At 32.4% G+C, this 20,577-nt stretch overlaps 1 protein-coding gene across 5 annotated transcripts in view; it reads left to right on the forward strand.

Annotated features, from left to right (window-relative positions):
* The window catches only part of LOC124360743 (protein eva-1 homolog C-like), a 615,881-nt gene that overhangs the window by 563,595 nt on the left and 31,709 nt on the right, over nt 1-20,577 (forward strand). For 4 of the 5 annotated variants that reach the window (XM_046814604.1, XM_046814605.1, XM_046814607.1 and 1 more), the window contains exon 1: nt 3,929-4,099. The exons of the other annotated variant lie outside the window; for it this stretch is intronic. In XM_046814604.1, coding sequence (XP_046670560.1) covers nt 4,018-4,099 — 82 coding nt within the window. In that variant the 5' untranslated portion in view covers nt 3,929-4,017. Of the gene's footprint in view, nt 1-3,928; nt 4,100-20,577 lie in introns of those variants that run through there. 5 annotated transcript variants of the gene reach the window in all.

Below are 20,577 nucleotides of genomic sequence, written 5' to 3' on the forward strand. Positions count from 1 at the left end.
ATTAGGGAACAGCCAGGTGTGCTCCGCTCAAAACTTGCCTACTATCCTACTGTCGAAGTTCCTTCCACGGCGTACAGTATTACGGGATTAACCAATAACACAATGGAAAATAAATAATAATTAGTAGTATTAAGAGAATTCTTTACCTATATAAAGTAAAATATTGATTTCTTCTCAATTCCTAGTCACGTGTGGGAAAATATGTGAACATCAAACAATAGAATTGTGGTCAAATTAGCTACAGAATGAACATTCCGGTTCATAATATGGATGTGCATTCAGGGTCAACCATGTTAATAGAAAGGAATAATATTGAAATTTCCTGTCAACCATGACGAAATGAACGAATGAATTTGAAAAAGATTTGTGTGCAGTAGGAGTGAATATATAAAATCCATTTGAATGTAGATTTTATCCTCCAAAAATACCTTCTGGCCGTAAAACACAATATCAGATTTCCCAGACCACAACATTCCATAGTCAAAGGCTTATATGAATCAAAATGCAATAGAGTTACTTGAGAGTACTGGTAATAATATTAGTAAATAAATATCTGGACTATAACAAGGCCTAGGTTAATTACAGGTGGTTTGTTGTAATTCAATACAATTTAATTATATGGTCATCATCCTGAAACTAATATAAGCAGAGTTTGATAATTAATATTAATTATGAAATTTCAATCAAATCATATTAACTGCAAATGCATCTGTGCCTGTCTCTGACCGTATCGACCACGTGGACCAGTCCTTAACTCATATATACTCCCCACACTTCTAACTTTAGCCTCCAATATGTCCGTGGTTATTTTTAGAAAATAATGAAGCTCTTCAAAAAAGGTTTTGTGGAGTATTTGATGTTTGAAATTAATTATTTACCGGGTAAGATGGCTTTTTATCAGAGCTCTTGAGAATTTTTAAATTTGTGGAGTGTAACAGATTTCCCAAATAACAGCTTCAATTTTAATATGAAATTCTTGAATATTGGCAGTTTCTTTTACCAACACGTCTAAGTATAGTGGACGAGGTACAGTCCAAGGATGATCCACAATGAGGAACCAACTGCGAGTAGGCCATAATCCTACCTGTTTTGCTCCAAAACCTAGAACCTACCTGAGCTGGGAAATGTCAAGTGAGCTCACGGTCAACTAGAAGGAACGGTGGAACTTAGACCACGGTTAGGTAGGAGGGACAGTATTGGGCCCGTGGTCAGCTAAAAAGGGACTGTGGAATTGCGCTAACAGTTAGCTCAAAGGGACGGTGGAATAGGCATTATGGCAAGCTTATTCATGAATTTTGCCTGAACACCGGTAGTACACATTCAAGAGTACGAAGGGTAAGGTGACAGCGACTTTATCGAAACTACCCGCATATAAGTGATAAAATTAGAACATGTTTCTGCACTTAAACAAAGGAACAACCAAATAATGTGTCATGATGGCACGGATCTATTGCGAAGACACCTCAGTCTTCAGGCAGAGAATTAACTTGTAACTTGACTTAAGCAAGAATTAACTTAACTTTACTTAAGCAATTATGATTAAGTAAAGTTTACGACGCAGTTTTCCAGTCAAGACCACTCAATGTAATGAACTGTAGAAATAACTTTAGGCTACACAGCTTTTGATCATTTTGAACATAAACATAATTAAGGCCTTCAAATACAAAGAGTCGCGAAAGAGAGAGCTACGAACTGAACGTGGGGTCCAATTTGACCAAGATCTTTCGAGATTGTACTTTTATCTGCAGTATAATTACACTTTGACCGCATCCGCCTGGCAGATTAAAAACTGATTTGTAATATTTTGCTTAAAGCAAACGCCTTTGGGCTTCTAACCCTATTTGATTTCAAAGACGACGCCATTGTAGATTTATTGGACCACACAAGCAATAATGCTACACCGTTAGGATTTGGACTCTATCGTCAAGGCATTTAGTTTAAAATTATGAAAGAAAGATTAAAATATTGGTTTATTTAGCAAAGTACAGAATAGATAATTAACGATATCATATAAACTAGATTGACTGTGGTGGACGAACGCAAATTACTTCTATCCCGGCTCTTCTAAAGTCGGTAGATTGTTGGAGTTAACACAATTTTAGAGTAACGTGAAAACTTAACTTCTTTAATTACGTTTTGATACAAAATGTTCAAACTAGTACTGGATATAAAATGTAGAATGTTCTTGCTTGAAATTTTTTGTCGAAACAACTAAAAATGTACGAATTGTGGCAGTTCAATTTATTGTTTTAGACTATAAATAGTTACCAATAAAAATGTATTAAAGTACTTTTACAACATAAGCTAATTGACAGAGTTTCTTCCAGCTTACGCCTATTAAATAGCTAGCTAGCTAACGATATAAAAATTGTAAAATGTAAAAATTGTACTCCAATATATTCTACTTTAAAACTATCTTACGAGTTAAAAGATTTAGAAAGGCAAAAAAGATTGATTGTATTCGATTTTAGAAGCCATAACCCAATTTTGTGAAGTCAACGACAAGTACTTTTACTTTTATTGGAATTACAGTGGTTATTAAAGACTATAAAATAAAGACTATTTTCTATTTTAAAGTCATAATTTTTACTCTTATGTATTCCTTAAACTTGGATACAACGAGTAATGAGATTCGCTTGAAATTGCTCGTTGACGAGAACCTGATTTGTAAATGGAACGAACTCTGAAAACTTTTAAAAAGTCGTTGGGAAACTTTCCCGTCTCGATACTAAAGTTAATAATATGATAAAAAGGTTCCAACAGACATTGAATATTATCTTTAATTAGTTTTATTGGAATACCATCCCGACCTTGATGAAATATTCGCTTCAATTCAACTCTTGATTGATAATTTCTTTAGTTGTATAGGTTTGTACCTATTAATTTGGTGAATGTGTTATTATTAACATTTTCCGTAAAAAAATGTGGATGCTACTCGTTCGTATAACGGACAGTCGTCTCTAAATCGTAAAAAGCCGTTGGTCCTCAGGTTGTGTTAGAGAGTGCTGCTTATCCTTAACTTTGCCTGGTAAAATAAGACATCTTTACTTTACTTTACAATTCGCCGAATCCAGTTGGAATGTTAGTAATACCTAATAATAGTAACCACTTGAAATGTTTAACATATGTAACAAATATATGTCTAGCATATTCTTCGATACGGTTTTGTACTACGTATTAATTCTATCAAACAAGTTTTTAAGCCAATTATGTTGGTTTAACTGAAGAACACGTTTAAGGAAATAATTATTTGTCATGGTATAAAGTACTGAAAGTAATTAATTTAAAAACAAACACACCAATAATAATTAATTATATTAGACCATGTTTAAAATTGGTTAAAAAATGATCAGCCATGGCTAAACATGCAATTCAAACTGGACACTGTTTTTCAAACGTAAAATTGTTAAGAGGAATCCTTAATGAAAAATGTCTCCACAAATTGTTTATATTATTATGACGAATCGGATTTAATTTGTGTGGGTCGGATGATATTTTCATTGAAAACTAAAGGCCTCCCACAAATAAAATAAAATAATTATTAAAGTGTATGTTTTAATAAATAAAATTCAAAAAGAAAGAAGATTCTACAATGCATTTAAAGTAAGTTATTTGTGTTGAGTTTCTTTGACCGCCCGAGGTAAGAAACTACATAATCCAATACGACATACTTCGGATGTAAATACAACACACAAGATTATTTATGTGTTGATGTTTGAGAGTGTTGAAGGACTGACAAGACGCTCTAGTGTAATTAGAGAACTGGAAGGAATTACCTCACAAGAAACAGCGTACGAGATAACGGCGGTAATAAACAGCGGGACAAACTTTCCACTAACGAGTGGTAGATGCGATGAGACGCGAGCTCCTTATGACGACCATTGTCCTACGATTGGACATGAAAACAAACGCTAACGTGGACGAGCTGGAGTACGCGACATTCTTGGCAACATCGCGGCGGCTGTGGATCCTGGGAGGGTGCCAGACCGCGGGACAAAGACACTGTCACAGTCGGGCATGGCGCGAGTGAGGTTGCGGCTTCTGTTCGGGCTAACCGCGGTGTTCCTCAGTGGAGTACTCTGTGACCGGCATTTTCAAGGTGAACAACGACCATTTATGTTCTTGCACTAAAATACGCTTTTAAAACTGGTTGCTTACCAAATCGAATTTTATGGAAATAGTGTTTAGAATAATAGAATAAAATTATATTGTTTCCATAGATAGACAAAAAATTTAAATTAGTTACGTTTACAAAAAAAAACTACATTTTAATGAAATAATTGACATTGCCTTGTATAGTTGAAAAGCATTAGTACTTAGTACATTAGTACATACTAATAGTAGCTATTAGTAGTGTTTAACTTAATTTCAAAATTCTTGTAAAAAAAAAACAATATTTCTTCAAAAAAAAGTTTCGTTCCGTTTCAAGTCCACGGAAATTCAATATGGAAATTCAACATTCAATACGCTAGCATGTATGAGCTGTGAATTTTGATAAAATGATGATCATCTTGTCAATGTTAATTTAACCAATTACAATGGGCGCTTTTTAAAACTTTTTGTTAATATTTCACTTAAATAATTCAACCGTATTTGAGCTGACAGAAAACGTTGACAAAATGTTAATTCTCGTACAACATCTAGAACTTAATATAGAGTAAACTAAATCTTAATATAGTCTAATCAGACTGTATATAAATCAGGAACTTTTATATACTTATACGTAATATTATGTGTTTATATATTTTTAAACAATATTATTAATGAAATTGTGTTCGGTATATTAACAAATATAGTACTGCTAATGATACTTTAAAATTTACTGTTTTATACTGTTTCTTAAAAAATTCATATTAACATACACTTACTACTACATTACAAAATAGTTAACACATTTAACTGTTTCAGTGGCTGGTAAGTGCATGTATTTATACAAACTTTTGCCATTGCTGTAAACAAATAAAATAACTGGAATAGTCTGCTGCACATGGGTACAAAAATTAAACACCGAAAAGCTAAAGCCATTACAGTAGATTCCGAGTTTAGTTTAAATATCTATATAAATACTTAATAGATCAACAAGGACATATAGATGAATCTTAGCCATGTATCCTCGTATAAAACTGAAAATATTCAAATTGTGTCTATACTCTCTTTCAAGCAACAATAATAATTTTAGATGTAGTCAAACAGTTTTAAGACAGGCCTAAGATATAGGCCTACTGAATATATAAGATGAATAAAACTTTTAACTGAATGATAAATTTCATTTTAATAAAGTTAAGTACTCTCTGGTAACATCACACAGATTGTTTAACTATGCATAGATACTTAATGATTCTTAAATTAAATGGTGTAAACAATTACCAAAAGTTAATAAACTGTTCGTATAATATTATAAGATACTATTTTATAGAGCTACCTTAACGACCATAGTATTACAAGCAGTTATAATAAAAATACTCAAACTACGTGAAATAATTAAACAGCAATATTAGTGGGCTAATCAATTTGGATATTAATATTAAACATGATACTAGACGCTATTAATTACATACATGTTTGTAAACTAATGAACGTGTATTGTTTTTTTGCATTCCTAATGTAGCAAGCGAAACAACGAAGATAATTTTCAGAATAATTAATACTCAGATTATTAATTCCCATTTGGTTTTTGCATTGAGCTATCATATTCTAATTGAATTCATGCAACAATTTAAACTACTAACAAATTCCCACAGTTAAACATAATCTACTAGTTTGCTTGTAGAATTGTTGATAAAATATAACTAAAAAATGAACTGCCTTCAATGAAAACAATACTCAAGTTGCTAAATCTATTTAGTAAATGAGCATGTCTAATTTGGATTTTCACGTGCACAAAAATGTTGGCTTGATAAAAGTACCTTGGCACTGATTATCTGTACATGAAGAGTGACCACTAGCACTGACCGACTGACTACCCATTAAAAGTTACCACTGGCACTGACTGGCTATGCATGAAAATTGACTACTAGGACTGATTGAATACACATTAACAGGGATTTCTGGCACTGACTGTCTATACATGACGAGTGACCACTGGCACTGTCTGTCTATGCATGAAAATTGACCACTAGGACTGATTGAATACACATTAACAGGGATTACTGGCACTGACTGACTACACATGAAGAGTGACCACTGGCACTGACTGACTGACTACCCATTAAAAGAAAGTTACCAGTGGCACTGAATGTCTAAGCATAATAAAATGAAAATAATGAAATAAAAAGCAGAATAAACATTTTATCCTTTATAGAACATTTATAGAAAAGAGACCCATTTAATAGGCAGATTAGAAGGGAGTCACTGTCAGAGTTATTAATTCTCACTTCCCCCTCCCCCCAATATAGATACATGTATATTGTATATTTGTATTGAAGGTGGAATGAGTCAAGAAGGTCTGATTTATAATGTTGAGAATTTGTCATTATTTGCTCTGCTTTGCCAACAACGTAATGCACTTGACGGATCGTTTTAGTGGAAGAAACTGAACTTGGCTTTCTTGATCTTTTGCAATAAATATTCCAGTTATAAATTTCCGTTCTTCTTAACTGCCTACAGGTATAAATAAACCCTGAAAACTCTATTTATTTCCTCAAATCTCCTTCTTTATGATTATCAGGATAGTACATGTTATGATAATAATAGACCTAAATAGTGGAATTTGAATTAAAGGTTCTTTTTATTGAATAATAAATAATTATTACGTAATTTGATTTATTTTATAGCCTGTAACATAAAGTATTCTCATTACTTTAATAAAGTATAAAGTATATATTTTCGGTGTTCAATCATCTTACGGATTTATAATTAAGCATTAAAACCCACTGAAACAGAATAAGATTTTAAAATATTAAAAGACCTTCTGAGTTTTAAATTAAAACATATTTTTATGAATATCTTTATGGATTTCTTGTATTGTTTTTGTTTAGTAAAGCAAGACTAAGTTAAGCTTAGTGCAAAGAAAGCTTTGCTGACTTTTTCAGTGTACTGTAAAAGATGTAAATCATATTTAAAGATGAGTTGGAGTTAATTTTTTTATAGCAGTATCATTGAACATATATTTAACATTTGTCCAAAATATATTATTAGAATATAGTATATAATAACTGAGGTAAAAAAACGGCACATAAATTTCCAAAAGCATCTTTCTGATTAATGTTAATTTATATAGTGAGAATATATATCACTCGAATTTTATAACGTGTGTTATATCTGTACAATGGAATCACATATATAATAGAAACCACGTATGATTTACATGAGGTGTTGTGTGAACCATAAAAATGTCACCAGTTTGCTCTATAGTTTATTGTTTATAAAAGGTCGGTTTCACACAACACGAATTCAACCGTTTCCAGAGATATATTTATTAATATGTTCTCATTAATTGGGCAGAGGAGAAACGAGAGCTGAGAGTTGGGGAGGAACAGTTCCTCTCGTTGTTCCTTGTCTTGTTACGTGAGATGTCGTATTAGTGCTTACATCCGTATCAGTAGCTCGTTCCAGACTTTCGTAATAGTATCAAGTTCCCTCTCCAAAATACTCACTCTCTAAAATACTTCGTTGATATTGATTGTTTACCGATTCAACCTTACATAAATGTTTCTTATTTTTATAATACAAAATTGTATGTTAAGGGTTAGTGGTATGGTTAATTTTATGAAATTCTCTATTTGATCCAATTACATCGAACAATTGCGTCCAATTTATGAGAATTAACACAAATAAAAAAATGTACTACAATAAAATACAAAGTCATAAATGTGTTGGTAGTTTATCTGTTGTAAAATTGACCACAAGACTCTATTTAGATATGTGTCGTAGAATGCCTTGTTTTGAATAAGTAAACATTTATTTTAAAAAATTGTAGTAAGAGTTATGCGTAGTTTTTCGTCGACATATATTACGAACTTTGTAAATGACTTCTTTCAGATGTGTTACTGAAATTCCCTATACCAGACTTTAAAATAAACAAGTATTAAGAGATTTAAGAATAACACTTTTGTAAAAATAAGTATTAAATTGAGTTTTTATTGTTCTTTAACTTGAGCTTGTTATGAATTTGATATAGAAAATCAAAAAGTATTCAAACCACATATTTAGAAGTTTGTCATCAAAATAGACGTAGATTAATTGTAAGCAAATACGACTCAAACGGTCTTGTAAAACACAATAACATAAAAAGGATAGTATGTTTTTAAGGTTTGATTAAATTAAGTTATTATTTGATCCTTATAAAACAATATTTAAAGTTATTCTTTTAACTATAATTCTTAACCATTACTGTTATAATAGCCTATATAAAATGTTGTTTTATTATATTTGTTCAAACACTAATACATTACGAAAGTTAAATTCTTCTGATTTAAAGTCTTGATGTTTCATGTTATTCACTGTCTTGAATAATGCGTACATTTCAAAACGAAATTATTTAACAGCTTTTTACCATGATGAAAACATCACTAGTGAACACTAAAATAATGGACTGAAAGTTTTCACCATCAGTCCGAAAAAATCCGAAAACTTCCAGTCCACGTAGCTCCTGAACCATTAGAGATATAGAAAAACTCTCAAGTACAAAAAGGTTTTATTTTTTTAGAGTAGAATCTAAAAACAACATAAAATACAGGGTGTTCCATAAAAGATTTTAAAGTTGGCCACCATATTGGGAAATGGCTGCCATCTTCAAAAAATTTGAAAGTGTATTCCTGAGTGAAACTTAAAATTGAGCAAGTTCCAAATTTAAAGTGTGGTGCTAAGTCATGTAATTAAAAAGTTAGCTATTGGATCATTTTAAAAAAACTCACCCTGTATACTTGAATATATCTCTTCAAGATGAATAGGAACTGTTAGTAAGCAAATCCTGAGTGTAATAAGTCAAGATTAAAGTATTACTTTAAAGGTAATAATAATAAAATATGGCTTATAATAAGAATACATTTTAAAAATCTCCAAAAAGTGACTTATAACTGTCAATGTATTTTTATAATTTGAAAACCAAAATTTTTAACACTAACCAACTCCCAAAAGAGCGTACACAACATGTTTGCAACAAAATCCAATTTTAACAATAATTCGGTCCTTCTTTTCTAAATATTAACTTTAATTTCAGTGATTTATTGGCCTATATAAATTTTATACAGCAATAACCAATATTTTATTATTTATTTTTGAAAATAATAATAATAGAGGAGGCTGTTAGTAACAATGTTATGTTTATTTGTATCCAACCTAGCGTTAATATATGAGTCTTGAATACATTATCTAACTCGAAGAAGCCTCTGTGTTGGCTCTTGCAGTTTTGTTCCACGTGTTAAGTTAATTTACCGAGGCATAATGCCTAAATAACCAAGAGAGAAAGATGCCTTTTAGATATCCTAATTTTGTGCAAATTTTGCACAAAGAAAAGGAAATGTATTATCAACACTGCGAGACGAGCAGCCTCAAGTGTAAGTTATCAAGTCACCTGTCTACATTTATTTTGCGCAAAACATTGAACTAAGGAACGCTATCCATAGGATATATTCATGAAATATTTCCTTAACCAATGTAGGAAATTGTACTCCTTGTACTCCTGTGCCTCAGAGGAATTTTTCATAGGATAAATCTACAGCGACCCTGTTCACATCACATGCGTGTTGGGTTACACGGCCAACAACTGTCTCCGAAACACGGAAACCGACACAGCACGGTCCATTTAATGAGGCGTCTTCCGCTTTTAGAACGTATTCTTGTAGGAGGCAGTAGTTTAACATTGTTAAAGTTTAACGAACTGAACATAACCCTGAGGGGAACGTTTCCTAGGGAAGAGTATTCGACCCACTCTGTTGAGACATTGACATCAAACACTTTGCGTTGGTGGAACTGTACAGTGCTCTAATAGAGCATTTCGATGAAAATACTTTTTAGTTTTTTTTTACTTTTGTAGGTAAGGAAAATATTGCAGGATCAAGTGATTCGTTTCTAGATGCAGCAATAGGAAAAGAAACTATTGTTAAAAATCGGGAATGTTAACTTTTATAAGCTTCATACAACCATATATAGCATTAACTTTCCAAAGAAGGAATCCCTAGTCTAGTCTACCATCGCACATTGTAGCGCTCTTGATGAACTGCAGTTATCGCGAATTCAAAGTGTAAGCTATCTTAAAATACCCAGTTTAATCTTATCAAGGTCTAAACTATGATAAATCCGGAAAAAGGAGATAAGAGCGCAGAATTAATTGCTGCTAAGGACCAAGCGTATCTTTGTTATTTCAGCAAGATAAAATTGCTTGTTTCAACCCCCTTATCAGTCTCAACTTGACGTTGAATTCCACGAAAGGTACAAAGACCATGAAGTCAATATCAGATGATCAAATACAATGATTACCCGCAGGGAACGCGGTATTTCTACCTATGTAAATGTTTAAAATTTTGCCGGCGGCGACAACGACAAAAGGCGGCTCTTAGCGGAATTAAAAGCAAGTCCCTGTGCGGACGCTTTGTGCTTGTAAGTTGTTAAGCCTCCACATTTAAGATTCCGCTCCCTTCTTGGAACTGCAAGGCTCAACTTTTACGCGTGAGATCTTACTATTGTAATGTAAACCATTGAAAATGATGAAATACTCTCTACATATTATGAATATTGGTGTACGTTTCCAGAGACACGCTCTATTCATGGAATATGAACACGAATGTTTTTATAGTCTTTTAAACAGAAAATATAAATCTATGTATGTTTTAGGTTAACGAGAGTCATGTCCTTTATAGAAATTATTAAACAAAACATATTAAAATAAAAGGATTTTACTGGGTGTTTACTAAAGTGTTTAATGTATAAAATAATTATTAGTATTCTTCATTAAAGTGGTATTATTTAAATGCATAATTGTTGTTACCAGTATGTTATGAAGAATAGACTGTTATTCGGATAACTTTTATATAATTTTTTAATATTAGCTTAAACTCTCAAATGCTTTGCTTATATATATGTATACGGGTATATATGTATGAGATTCCAAAACAGCTTGTAATTAAATTTCCTACGCTATTTATTAACGGGCGTTTTATTAACAAATTTAAAACTGTCTTGAGATATGAGTATTTAAAATTACCATTAACATAGAATAAATGGGAAAGAGAATAAATGGAAGGATAGGAAGGCCCAGGCACTCTCAGTACTAATAACTATGTTATTTCCTTAATTCACACATTTGGGATAGCAGGAGAGACAACCTGACTGCGAACAGTTCCTAATTATCCTTTTCCACCTAGATATAAGCGTAAAACAGTCTCGGAGACCCTAGTGATGACTCATCTACGAAGAAACCTGAAATTCAACATTATTAAGAACTATACGCTCTGATACTTTCATAATTTAATTTCAATTATGATGCAACACGAAAAGACAAGGACAACGTATATAACCATAAACAATGAAAGTTAGGTCCATGCAGTGTGGAGTGAGCTGGCCACAATTAGGCAATGTCGACACTGTTATTTTGGGGACAGGCAGAGTTGGTCTCAAAATCTGGCTATCCTAGATAAATATCAAATCACTCACCAACCCAAATCACAAACTGCCATTGCCATTAATCTGAAATAACTGTACAAATTTTGTTGGATAGTTAAAGACACCATGGGATGGATTCACTCCACAAACAGTTGAGGGAATTTCAAACCAAGCCACTATCACTAATATTTTAAAAAACCACTCTTGTGTAATAGTTAAGGCAGTATAGGATGAAGCCACTATTACTAACAGACTCAAACGACTACTATAGTGTACAGGCATCATCCAATTAAGCCACTGCCATCAGTTAACTGAAACAACTGATCTTTTTTTACAGTTCGGGCATTATCAAATCAAGCCACTATCACCAATAGTCTAAAATAACTTCTCTTGTGTTACAGTCCAGACATCATTGGATGAAGTCACCATGACTAATAGACTCAAACAACTACTATAGCATTACAGTTTAGGCAGCATCATATTAAGCCACTATCACCAATAGTCTAAAAACCACTCTTGTGCGACAGTTAAAGCAGTATTGGATGAAGCCACTATCACTAATAGTCTAAAATAACTTCTCTTGTGTTACAGTCCAGACATCATTGGATGAAGTCACCATGACTAATAGACTCAAACAACTACTATAGCATTACACTTTAGGCAGCATCAAATTAAGCCACTATCACCAATAGTCTAAAAACCACTCTTGTGCGACAGTTAAAGCAGTATTGGATGAAGCCACTATCACCAATAGTCTAAAATAACTTCTCTTGTGTTACAGTCCAGACATCATTGGATGAAGTCACCATGACTAATAGACTCAAACAACTACTATAGCATTACACTTTAGGCAGCATCAAATTAAGCCACTATCACCAATAGTCTAAAAACCACTCTTGTGCGACAGTTAAAGCAGTATTGGATGAAGCCACTATCACCAATAGTCTAAAATAACTTCTCTTGTGTTACAGTCCAGACATCATTGGATGAAGTCACCATGACTAATAGACTCAAACAACTACTATAGCATTACACTTTAGGCAGCATCAAATTAAGCCACTATCACCAATAGTCTAAAAACCACTCTTGTGCGACAGTTAAAGCAGTATTGGATGAAGCCACTATCACTAATAGTCTGAAACGATAGTGTTCAGGCAAAATACAATTAAGACACTGCCACCAGATGACTCAAACAACTGCTCTTTTGTTACAGTTCAGGCAGATATTTTACATAAATTAAGCTACTATCACCAATAGTCTAAAATAACTGCTCTTGTGTCACAGTCCAGACATCATTGGATGAAGTCACCATAACTAATAGACTCAAACGACTAATATAATGTTCAGGCAGCATCCATAGCGCCACTGCCACCAGTTGACTCAAAGAACTGCTCTTTTGTTACAGTTCAGGCAGATCTTGTACATAAATTAAGCCACTATCAACAATAGTCTAAAATAACCGCTCTTGTGCTACAGTTCAGGCAGTATTGGATGAAGCGACCATGACTAAGAGTCTACAACTACTGCTATAGTGTTACAGTTCATATTACATAAAATTAAGCCACTATCACCAATAGTCTAAAATAAATGCTCTTATGCTACAGTCAAGTTAGTATTGGACTAACCCACGCTACAAAGCGTGGGTACATAATCATGTTAATGGATCTGTAATTTATGGAACTTTAGGAAACATTTTGTGCATAGAAAGCTTTAGTGACGATGTGGTGACTGACTGCTTTGGAATAGACTTTTTGTTGAGGAGACGAACTTAGTATACGTTTACTCTCTAGAGCAACAATAATAATCCAACTGTAGAAAAATATTGAATTGAAATCCTCTCAACATATTATGTTGTTATATTTAATTCAACCACTCGATGTAATACATTTTCATGAAATGGGCGTTGTTTTTGGAGATACATATATTTATTAATAGGTAGGGTATGATAAGCGGACCCGGTTTTTTATATCGAAATTGGCAAACGATATTACTTAATCATAACCATCGATATAATCAATCGATACTGATTAATTGTTTTGAATTATTAACTTAAAAAGTCTATATCAACAGCTGTAAACACTTTAAAATAATACACTTAGGGTAATATTTCAATTTTACATAAGTAATTTTAATTATTAAATAAGCAGTCAATTTTAGAAAACTACAAGACATTGCTTTGAAAGATGATAAAACATAAATAAAATAAATTGTTTTTGTGGCTTCAACATGTTGGACTCGTACCGAAAACCCCATTATGTGAAATTTGTGGGAAAGAAACAACTGTAACTGTGAGAGGAGCAAATATGGTCGTCTTCAGTTTTCCTAATTTTTGTTATAATAATTTGTTTGATCAACATAAATATTAAATTCATATTGTAATTTAAAGCATGTGATTGTTATTGAGGAGTATATATATATATTTATATCGATTGATAGTCTAGGATTTGAGATGCGAATATTAGGTATCGAAGACTACATTCTTCGATATAAAAAACCGGGTCCTCTTATCGTACCCTACCGTTATTAATTTGTACCGAAATATTTCCTTATAAAACCAAGCTTAATGGTGCCTAAAATTAAATATATTATTACATACTTGACCTTGCTTTCAAGGTCTTTTTTCACTCACTGTCTGAGTTTCATACTAAATAACGTGAACTAATGGGTCTGAATTTGTGGCGACGGTTAATAAAAAGCAGTGGACCACTTTGTTTAGTTAGTAAATAATAGAAGCTGTATAAAAAGGGGCGGGTTATTATTTATTGCGGGTCGTCAGGCGGCATCGTGTTTCAAAGCGGATGCCGTCGGCAGTGGCGCGGGTATTTATAATGGACACTTTTGTGACAAGGTTCAAAATAAAGCTGGGGACAATCGCAGGATAAGTTTGGTCAGGCTAAAGATAGGCGGGTCCCCTCCACCTGCCGCAGCACTCCTCAGTCGGCAGTAGCTGTGGCCGAGATGATTGATTGGAGTCTATACGTTTACAAATAAATACCTAAGTGATGTATTTTACTCCACAGTTGTTTCTCAGAACTTTATCAAGGACGTTAAAAGGAGCATATTTTAGTAGTGTAGCCTCGAAAAGTGTTCAATACAAGTATAAAATATAAATTACGTACAATACCCTTTATTGTTTTTTATTCGTATTATGTACATTTTTATTCGTATTATGTACATTTCAGATTCAGGGAATTGATCTTCAGGTACTAGGTAAGATCAATAACATAATCTAATAATTGAACTAAACTAAGATGTGTTAGCTTATTATTTACTTATATTGTTTAAAAATCTATCAAATAATAATTTTTAAATTAAAGTTTGTTGTTGACGATGGAAAGTTTGAAAGGATAACAGGATTTCGGGCAATCGTTATAGGTTATAAAAGATAATATAACAAAGGTATAACAACTGGTACCACACACACCTATAACATAACCATAAAAATACACCTATAAACATCTTCTATAACCTATAACGATGGCTAATGTCCTTAATCCTGTTATCCTTTTAATAAAAATAAATTGTTTTGTTGAAACATCTTTGCGATTTAATAATACATCAGGATTAACTTTGGCACTTTTATAAATTTTAAAATACATCTGGATTAACTTTGGTACTTTTCTAAATTTTAAAGTGTTCCTATAGTTAACAATAGTGAATTTTTTGCATGCGTTTTAAATTTCAAGATATTTTACAATATCTGTGTGTTTAAATGGTTTGTCCATTATAGTGGTTTTGAACATTCGTTGTATTTCAATTAGTATACTCCAATATTGAGCAATTTTTAATTTTGTTTTTGGTTTTATGAATTACGTTTACTTTTATTATAAAGCCGATGTTATTAGACGTTTTGAATCCTAGTTGAAATCCTTGTTCAAATAACGATTTGCTAATTTTGTGGCATTGAATTTGAAAAGTACATAGTACGAATAAAAGAGAATAAATTGTTATAAGTGGTTTATGTACTTCTTAACAGCTCACACTTTGTTAAAATTTTGCATGCAGGCCATGCTAATAGTTTATGTAAAAAAATTCCTATTATAAGAGTATTAAAGATATTGTGTCTAGTTTAAACAAATTTTAACGACTAATTTAAATGTATTGTTGCTTAGTTTTGGTAAACCATTATAACTAATAAAGGTTGAGTGCTATTTCCGGCAGGAGTTCAAATTACAAGTGTTATTTTTAAAAGGTTTGGTAAGAAATAAATGCTTTGTGTTTAAACTGTTTTAGGTGAATTAAAAATAACACGATGAGTCCTCCATTATAAAAAAAATACTGTAACACTGAAATAAACGTCAAAGTAAACGATAAAGGTCTACTACTTTGGGTATTAAAAGCGGGCAATAATAAATAAAAAAGGGTTAATAATATTTTCTACGACTGACACAACTAAATCAATGGTAATCGAGGATGATATTATAAACGCCATGTTGGTAACTGCTACGACAATTTGTTGATTAATGCTTTAGTAAGTCAAGGAGGTACACAAACCCTGGTCGCAGGATAAGATGTTCTGCAAACAGCTGAGGAATAGTAAATACGGCTAAGTACATAGAGGCGACCATATCTCACCCCGCAGCCCGAGAAAGACAATATTCTAGCTAAACCAGTGTTAAAGTGTAATTACTTTGAGTAGTGCCAAATGACTTTAGTTTAGCTAATCTTTACTGATCGTCGCTCATCAGGAAAGGGAGTTTTTATTTTGTGAGTTAATAAATACTCCTCTAGATATGAACTGAAATTTTCAAAATTTGTCAATTGCCTGATGACTAACATTAATTTTAGTTTCATATTTCCTATTGACCATATGAATATGCATCAGTGTCCCACATACTTTTAATTATTATCATTAACTGTTATCATTGCCACGACAAAGGAATAATGATAAGACATCTGATAAAGATTCACGTTACAGCTATAGTGCCAGGGGCACTCATAAAGCGTTCTATGATGTTTTAAGATCATATTTGTCTACTTTGTGGGTGCTATTAATGTTGTTAAACATTTTTCATTCTATCTTCCCGTTGTATGAACAACGTAAGTCATATTCTTTGTTAACTTTTATTTATTCGATGGTACATAAGTGCTGGGCTTTGAGTAATTTTCGAGGTTATGGACATTCTTGAGAAGTTGGAAGTCACTAAGGGATTGAGACTGACTACTTCTTTCCTCTTCATCTACATTTGTGACAAACGTCAAAGGATATTTACCTTGCAAGAGCTCTTTAAGGGTATTCTTGATGTTCTTAATATTCACAGCCCTCCCCATATTCAGTGGAAACCTCAAGGTTATAAACTAACATTCACAATTACTATTCTACCTTAGGTAATGGCTGTCGTACAACTAGTGTTCTTAAGGAAGATTAAAACTTATCCTCTTCACCAAGTGGGACGATAACGAGTACACAAAAAAAGATATAAAGAAAAATAAAAGAGAAACAAAAGGGGTCTAACATACCAAAAAAAAACTGCTTTGAGTCCAAACAGGAGGAAATTGATCCAGACGTAATCACTGCACAGGATGCAAGTCCAAAGCTCGAGAAGTCAAGAGCAAGATCACACGTCTTAACAGCACAGACTAAAATGGGATGTGCATTTTTTGTTCACTGATTATCTTCCCCCCTGTCAAACAGGATAGATTTCAATGATCCAAACGGTGTCAAATACATTTTTTAACATATAATGATAGGCAATAACCGAAATACTATTATCCTTTCAAACCTTTATTCTCAATAACAAACCGTAAAAAAAATGCTATTGTTATTATTTTTTGGAGACATTTGATATCTTTGAGGCATTTGAATTTACGGATTTTATAGGTGAGTTATTGATTCTGTAACAAATTTCACTAATTTAGATATCAAGAAACCGTAGCTACCTAACTACATATGCTTAGAAGATTTCATCACATCCCTCACTTTGGATTGCACGCAACAGGGCAGACAGCATACCTGCGCCAGCCAGTTAATGGCATAGGGATTAAATGGTCTACCACGTAATAGGGTTGCTCTCAGTGTGCCTAGAGAGACTTACTTCCTTAATTGCTTCTGGATCTTAAATTTGTATTATTTGCTATTTTATGTCAACAATTGTCACTATCTATCCAGAATAAAACAATCCGATATGCTAACAACATGATTTAGTCTATTGATTAATGTTTACAAAATCCTAGTTAAATTTAGAAAATATGCTGTGCAAAATCCATTGTTATACATGGCAGCAAACACATCGGAAACATCTCATTTGTTGTCGTAGAGAAAACCGATTGTAAAATGTTCCTTTCAATGAAAACCCATTTGTGGGCCGACATGACACTATAAATTTATAGTCATCTGCTCAAATGCTGCATTTCGTATTTTTTCCTTGCGCAAAAAAGTTTGATGCTAAAGGCGTGGGTAGCACGAGCATTAGTGTGTGAGAATAATAAGTTTTTTTTTGCTAATATTTTAATTTACTCTCCGCTTGTTCAGAGTTTATAACCCAACACTGTCGCAGATTTGACTCCTGATATCTTAAAGTCACTTAAGTGTAATGCTTTAAAAGGTATTGGAATATCTAGGCAATGAGAAAGTGCTCTTGCCATTGCACTATTGTTTCGATCTTACTCGATCATTTAGACAGATGATGACTCCAGATTTCAAGAGTCACGTACGTGAAGGAAACAGAATTTTTCCGGACATTTGCCATCGTTCAGTGAAACAAGAAATCAATAACACTACGTTTCGAGATCTGCAATCTGATCTCTTCTTCAGGTAAAGAACTAACCTAATACGTACGTGACAATATTGGATTATAGCCGCTGAGCAAAGAGATAATGATTTGGAGTACTAGCACAAGTATAATAGTATTTATCGAAAGTTTTACAGATAGCATGTAATCCTTACTTATCAGAACCTACAATTCTTGCAATACTAAAACTCCTATACTTACACTTTGTTAAACCTGTTTCCAACATAGGTTTGACTTAGTCTTCAGAAAACGATTTAACAAAAATACAATAAAAATTAACTTTAAATAGTTAGAAATAGAAGTACATTAAATGAAATTAGAGTTCTATAATATTAGATTTTTATTAAAACATTTTTTGGCGGAAACGTTTTTCATTAATTTATGAGAATTATTATAGGCATGTAAAGTATAAATTTGGCTTAAATTTGGAATTAAAGGATAAACATGTAATTATTTACAGAATTTACATGATTTATGACTTGAGGGAGTACCATGGTTTAATGGCTTGAGAAGATGACTTACTTTAATTAAATGTATATTTTTATAAAAGTAAAAGATGTCCCACCCACCAGCCATCCTATAAACGTACGATAAATACCATAACCTCATTCTTAGACCATTTTCTGTGTGGCCGATAACAAAATACCCATGAATCCTACTTTAAGTATCTGAAATTCTACTAGGAGTTGTAAATAAATTATTCTAAAACGTAACGCGCTCAAACATCGGCTGCATTACCGTTAACGTCGACCGTAGTCAAAGAGAAATCAAATGCGAGTACCCTGGAGTTCGCTTGTCAATTTATGTCAAGTCTGATAGCATCGTGTGTCGTTTCTATGCACGATGTATAACAGTCTCTAGGGAGTCATATGCCAGTTATATGTCTGTATTGTGACGGGTTGCCAATGGTATATCCTAGAAAGAGACAAACTGAACAGACATTTACATTACTTTACACATCACCTAGTGCAAATGTCACTCTGAGTGGAAATAACCTAAAGTCTTAATGTTTTTCTGGCAAAGTAGTGTAGTTTTTCCTTTTGTACTTTCTATAATAAACTCTAACATAACCTATATAATAAGTTTATACCATGTTCTGAGAATAAACATCCTATTAATAAATATAAATGCGAAAGTGCCTTTGCTTGTTTTGCTTTCACGCGTAAACTATTCTACCTACGGTACTAACATTTTACATGCACGTTTTTAGGGTCTCTGGTATTAATATAGGCGTATTTTTATTTCGAAAATCACTTCCGGCAAAACCCCACTGGTCTCTATAGTAGCAAAAATATCCTATCTTGGTCTTTAAAGTTGTGAAATATAATTTGAAAGAGTCTGTTAAGTATAATTACGTTTTCTGTGTGAAAATTGTTTTATGACAGCACAACCATATGTTCAATTAATTTAACCACTATTTCCAATTTGTTTACATCTATAGTGTGAAACCATGCAGTACGCTTGCAACTAACATCACCTCTTATTTCAAACTTTTCTGCACCACCATTGAACATATACTTTTAACTGTACATTATTAGCAAAATATTAAGTATTAATTATAAAAAAAGTTACCACCTAACTTTTACAATAAATTTAAAGACTTTAAACCCCATCTTATTTGCCTGTTGACATATGTAAGCTTCTCATATCTGTATATATATATATATATATATATATATATATATATATATATATATTTCTTAATCAGGAAACAAGGAGAAATCTTTTATGAAATAAAATACACTAAGACTGGATTAAATTATAATGGCTATAAATAAATATAAAATTCTTACAGATTTTCTTTATTCTGGCAACAAAAAAACTCAATATTGGCGTCATAAATTATAATTCACTCGATCCAGAAAAACTTATACAAGTGCAAAGGCTAGGAGATTGCGTGTGAAGAAGCGGTTTACTGCTAGTGTGTGTTTTAGTTCATCATTTTGTATGAATAAAACTATAAAATTCGTCTAGCATTCTATATTAGTAAAATAAGTACTCACATCTATTACAGCGGGCAAGCTTTTGTGCCTTGTAAGAAGATTCCGGATTGCTGTGTTCACTTGGGGTAATCTTTAAGATTTTATCCTCATTTAATAAAATATAATACTAAGCAATAAAGTTCTCAATTCTTTTATTGACAGTCATTTAAATTAAAATAACCGTAAAAAATCACTATTTTAATGTACCTTAGAACTTAAAGATAAACTTAGGATTCAAATATTTGTTTGTACCCATATTTCAGATTCCATTACTAGCATTCCAAAATAAATATCTTACTTCTAGTCACGAAATTGTTTTGAAA

This window comes from Homalodisca vitripennis, chromosome 4 (assembly GCF_021130785.1).
Source record: "Homalodisca vitripennis isolate AUS2020 chromosome 4, UT_GWSS_2.1, whole genome shotgun sequence".
NCBI lineage: Eukaryota > Metazoa > Arthropoda > Insecta > Hemiptera > Cicadellidae > Homalodisca > Homalodisca vitripennis.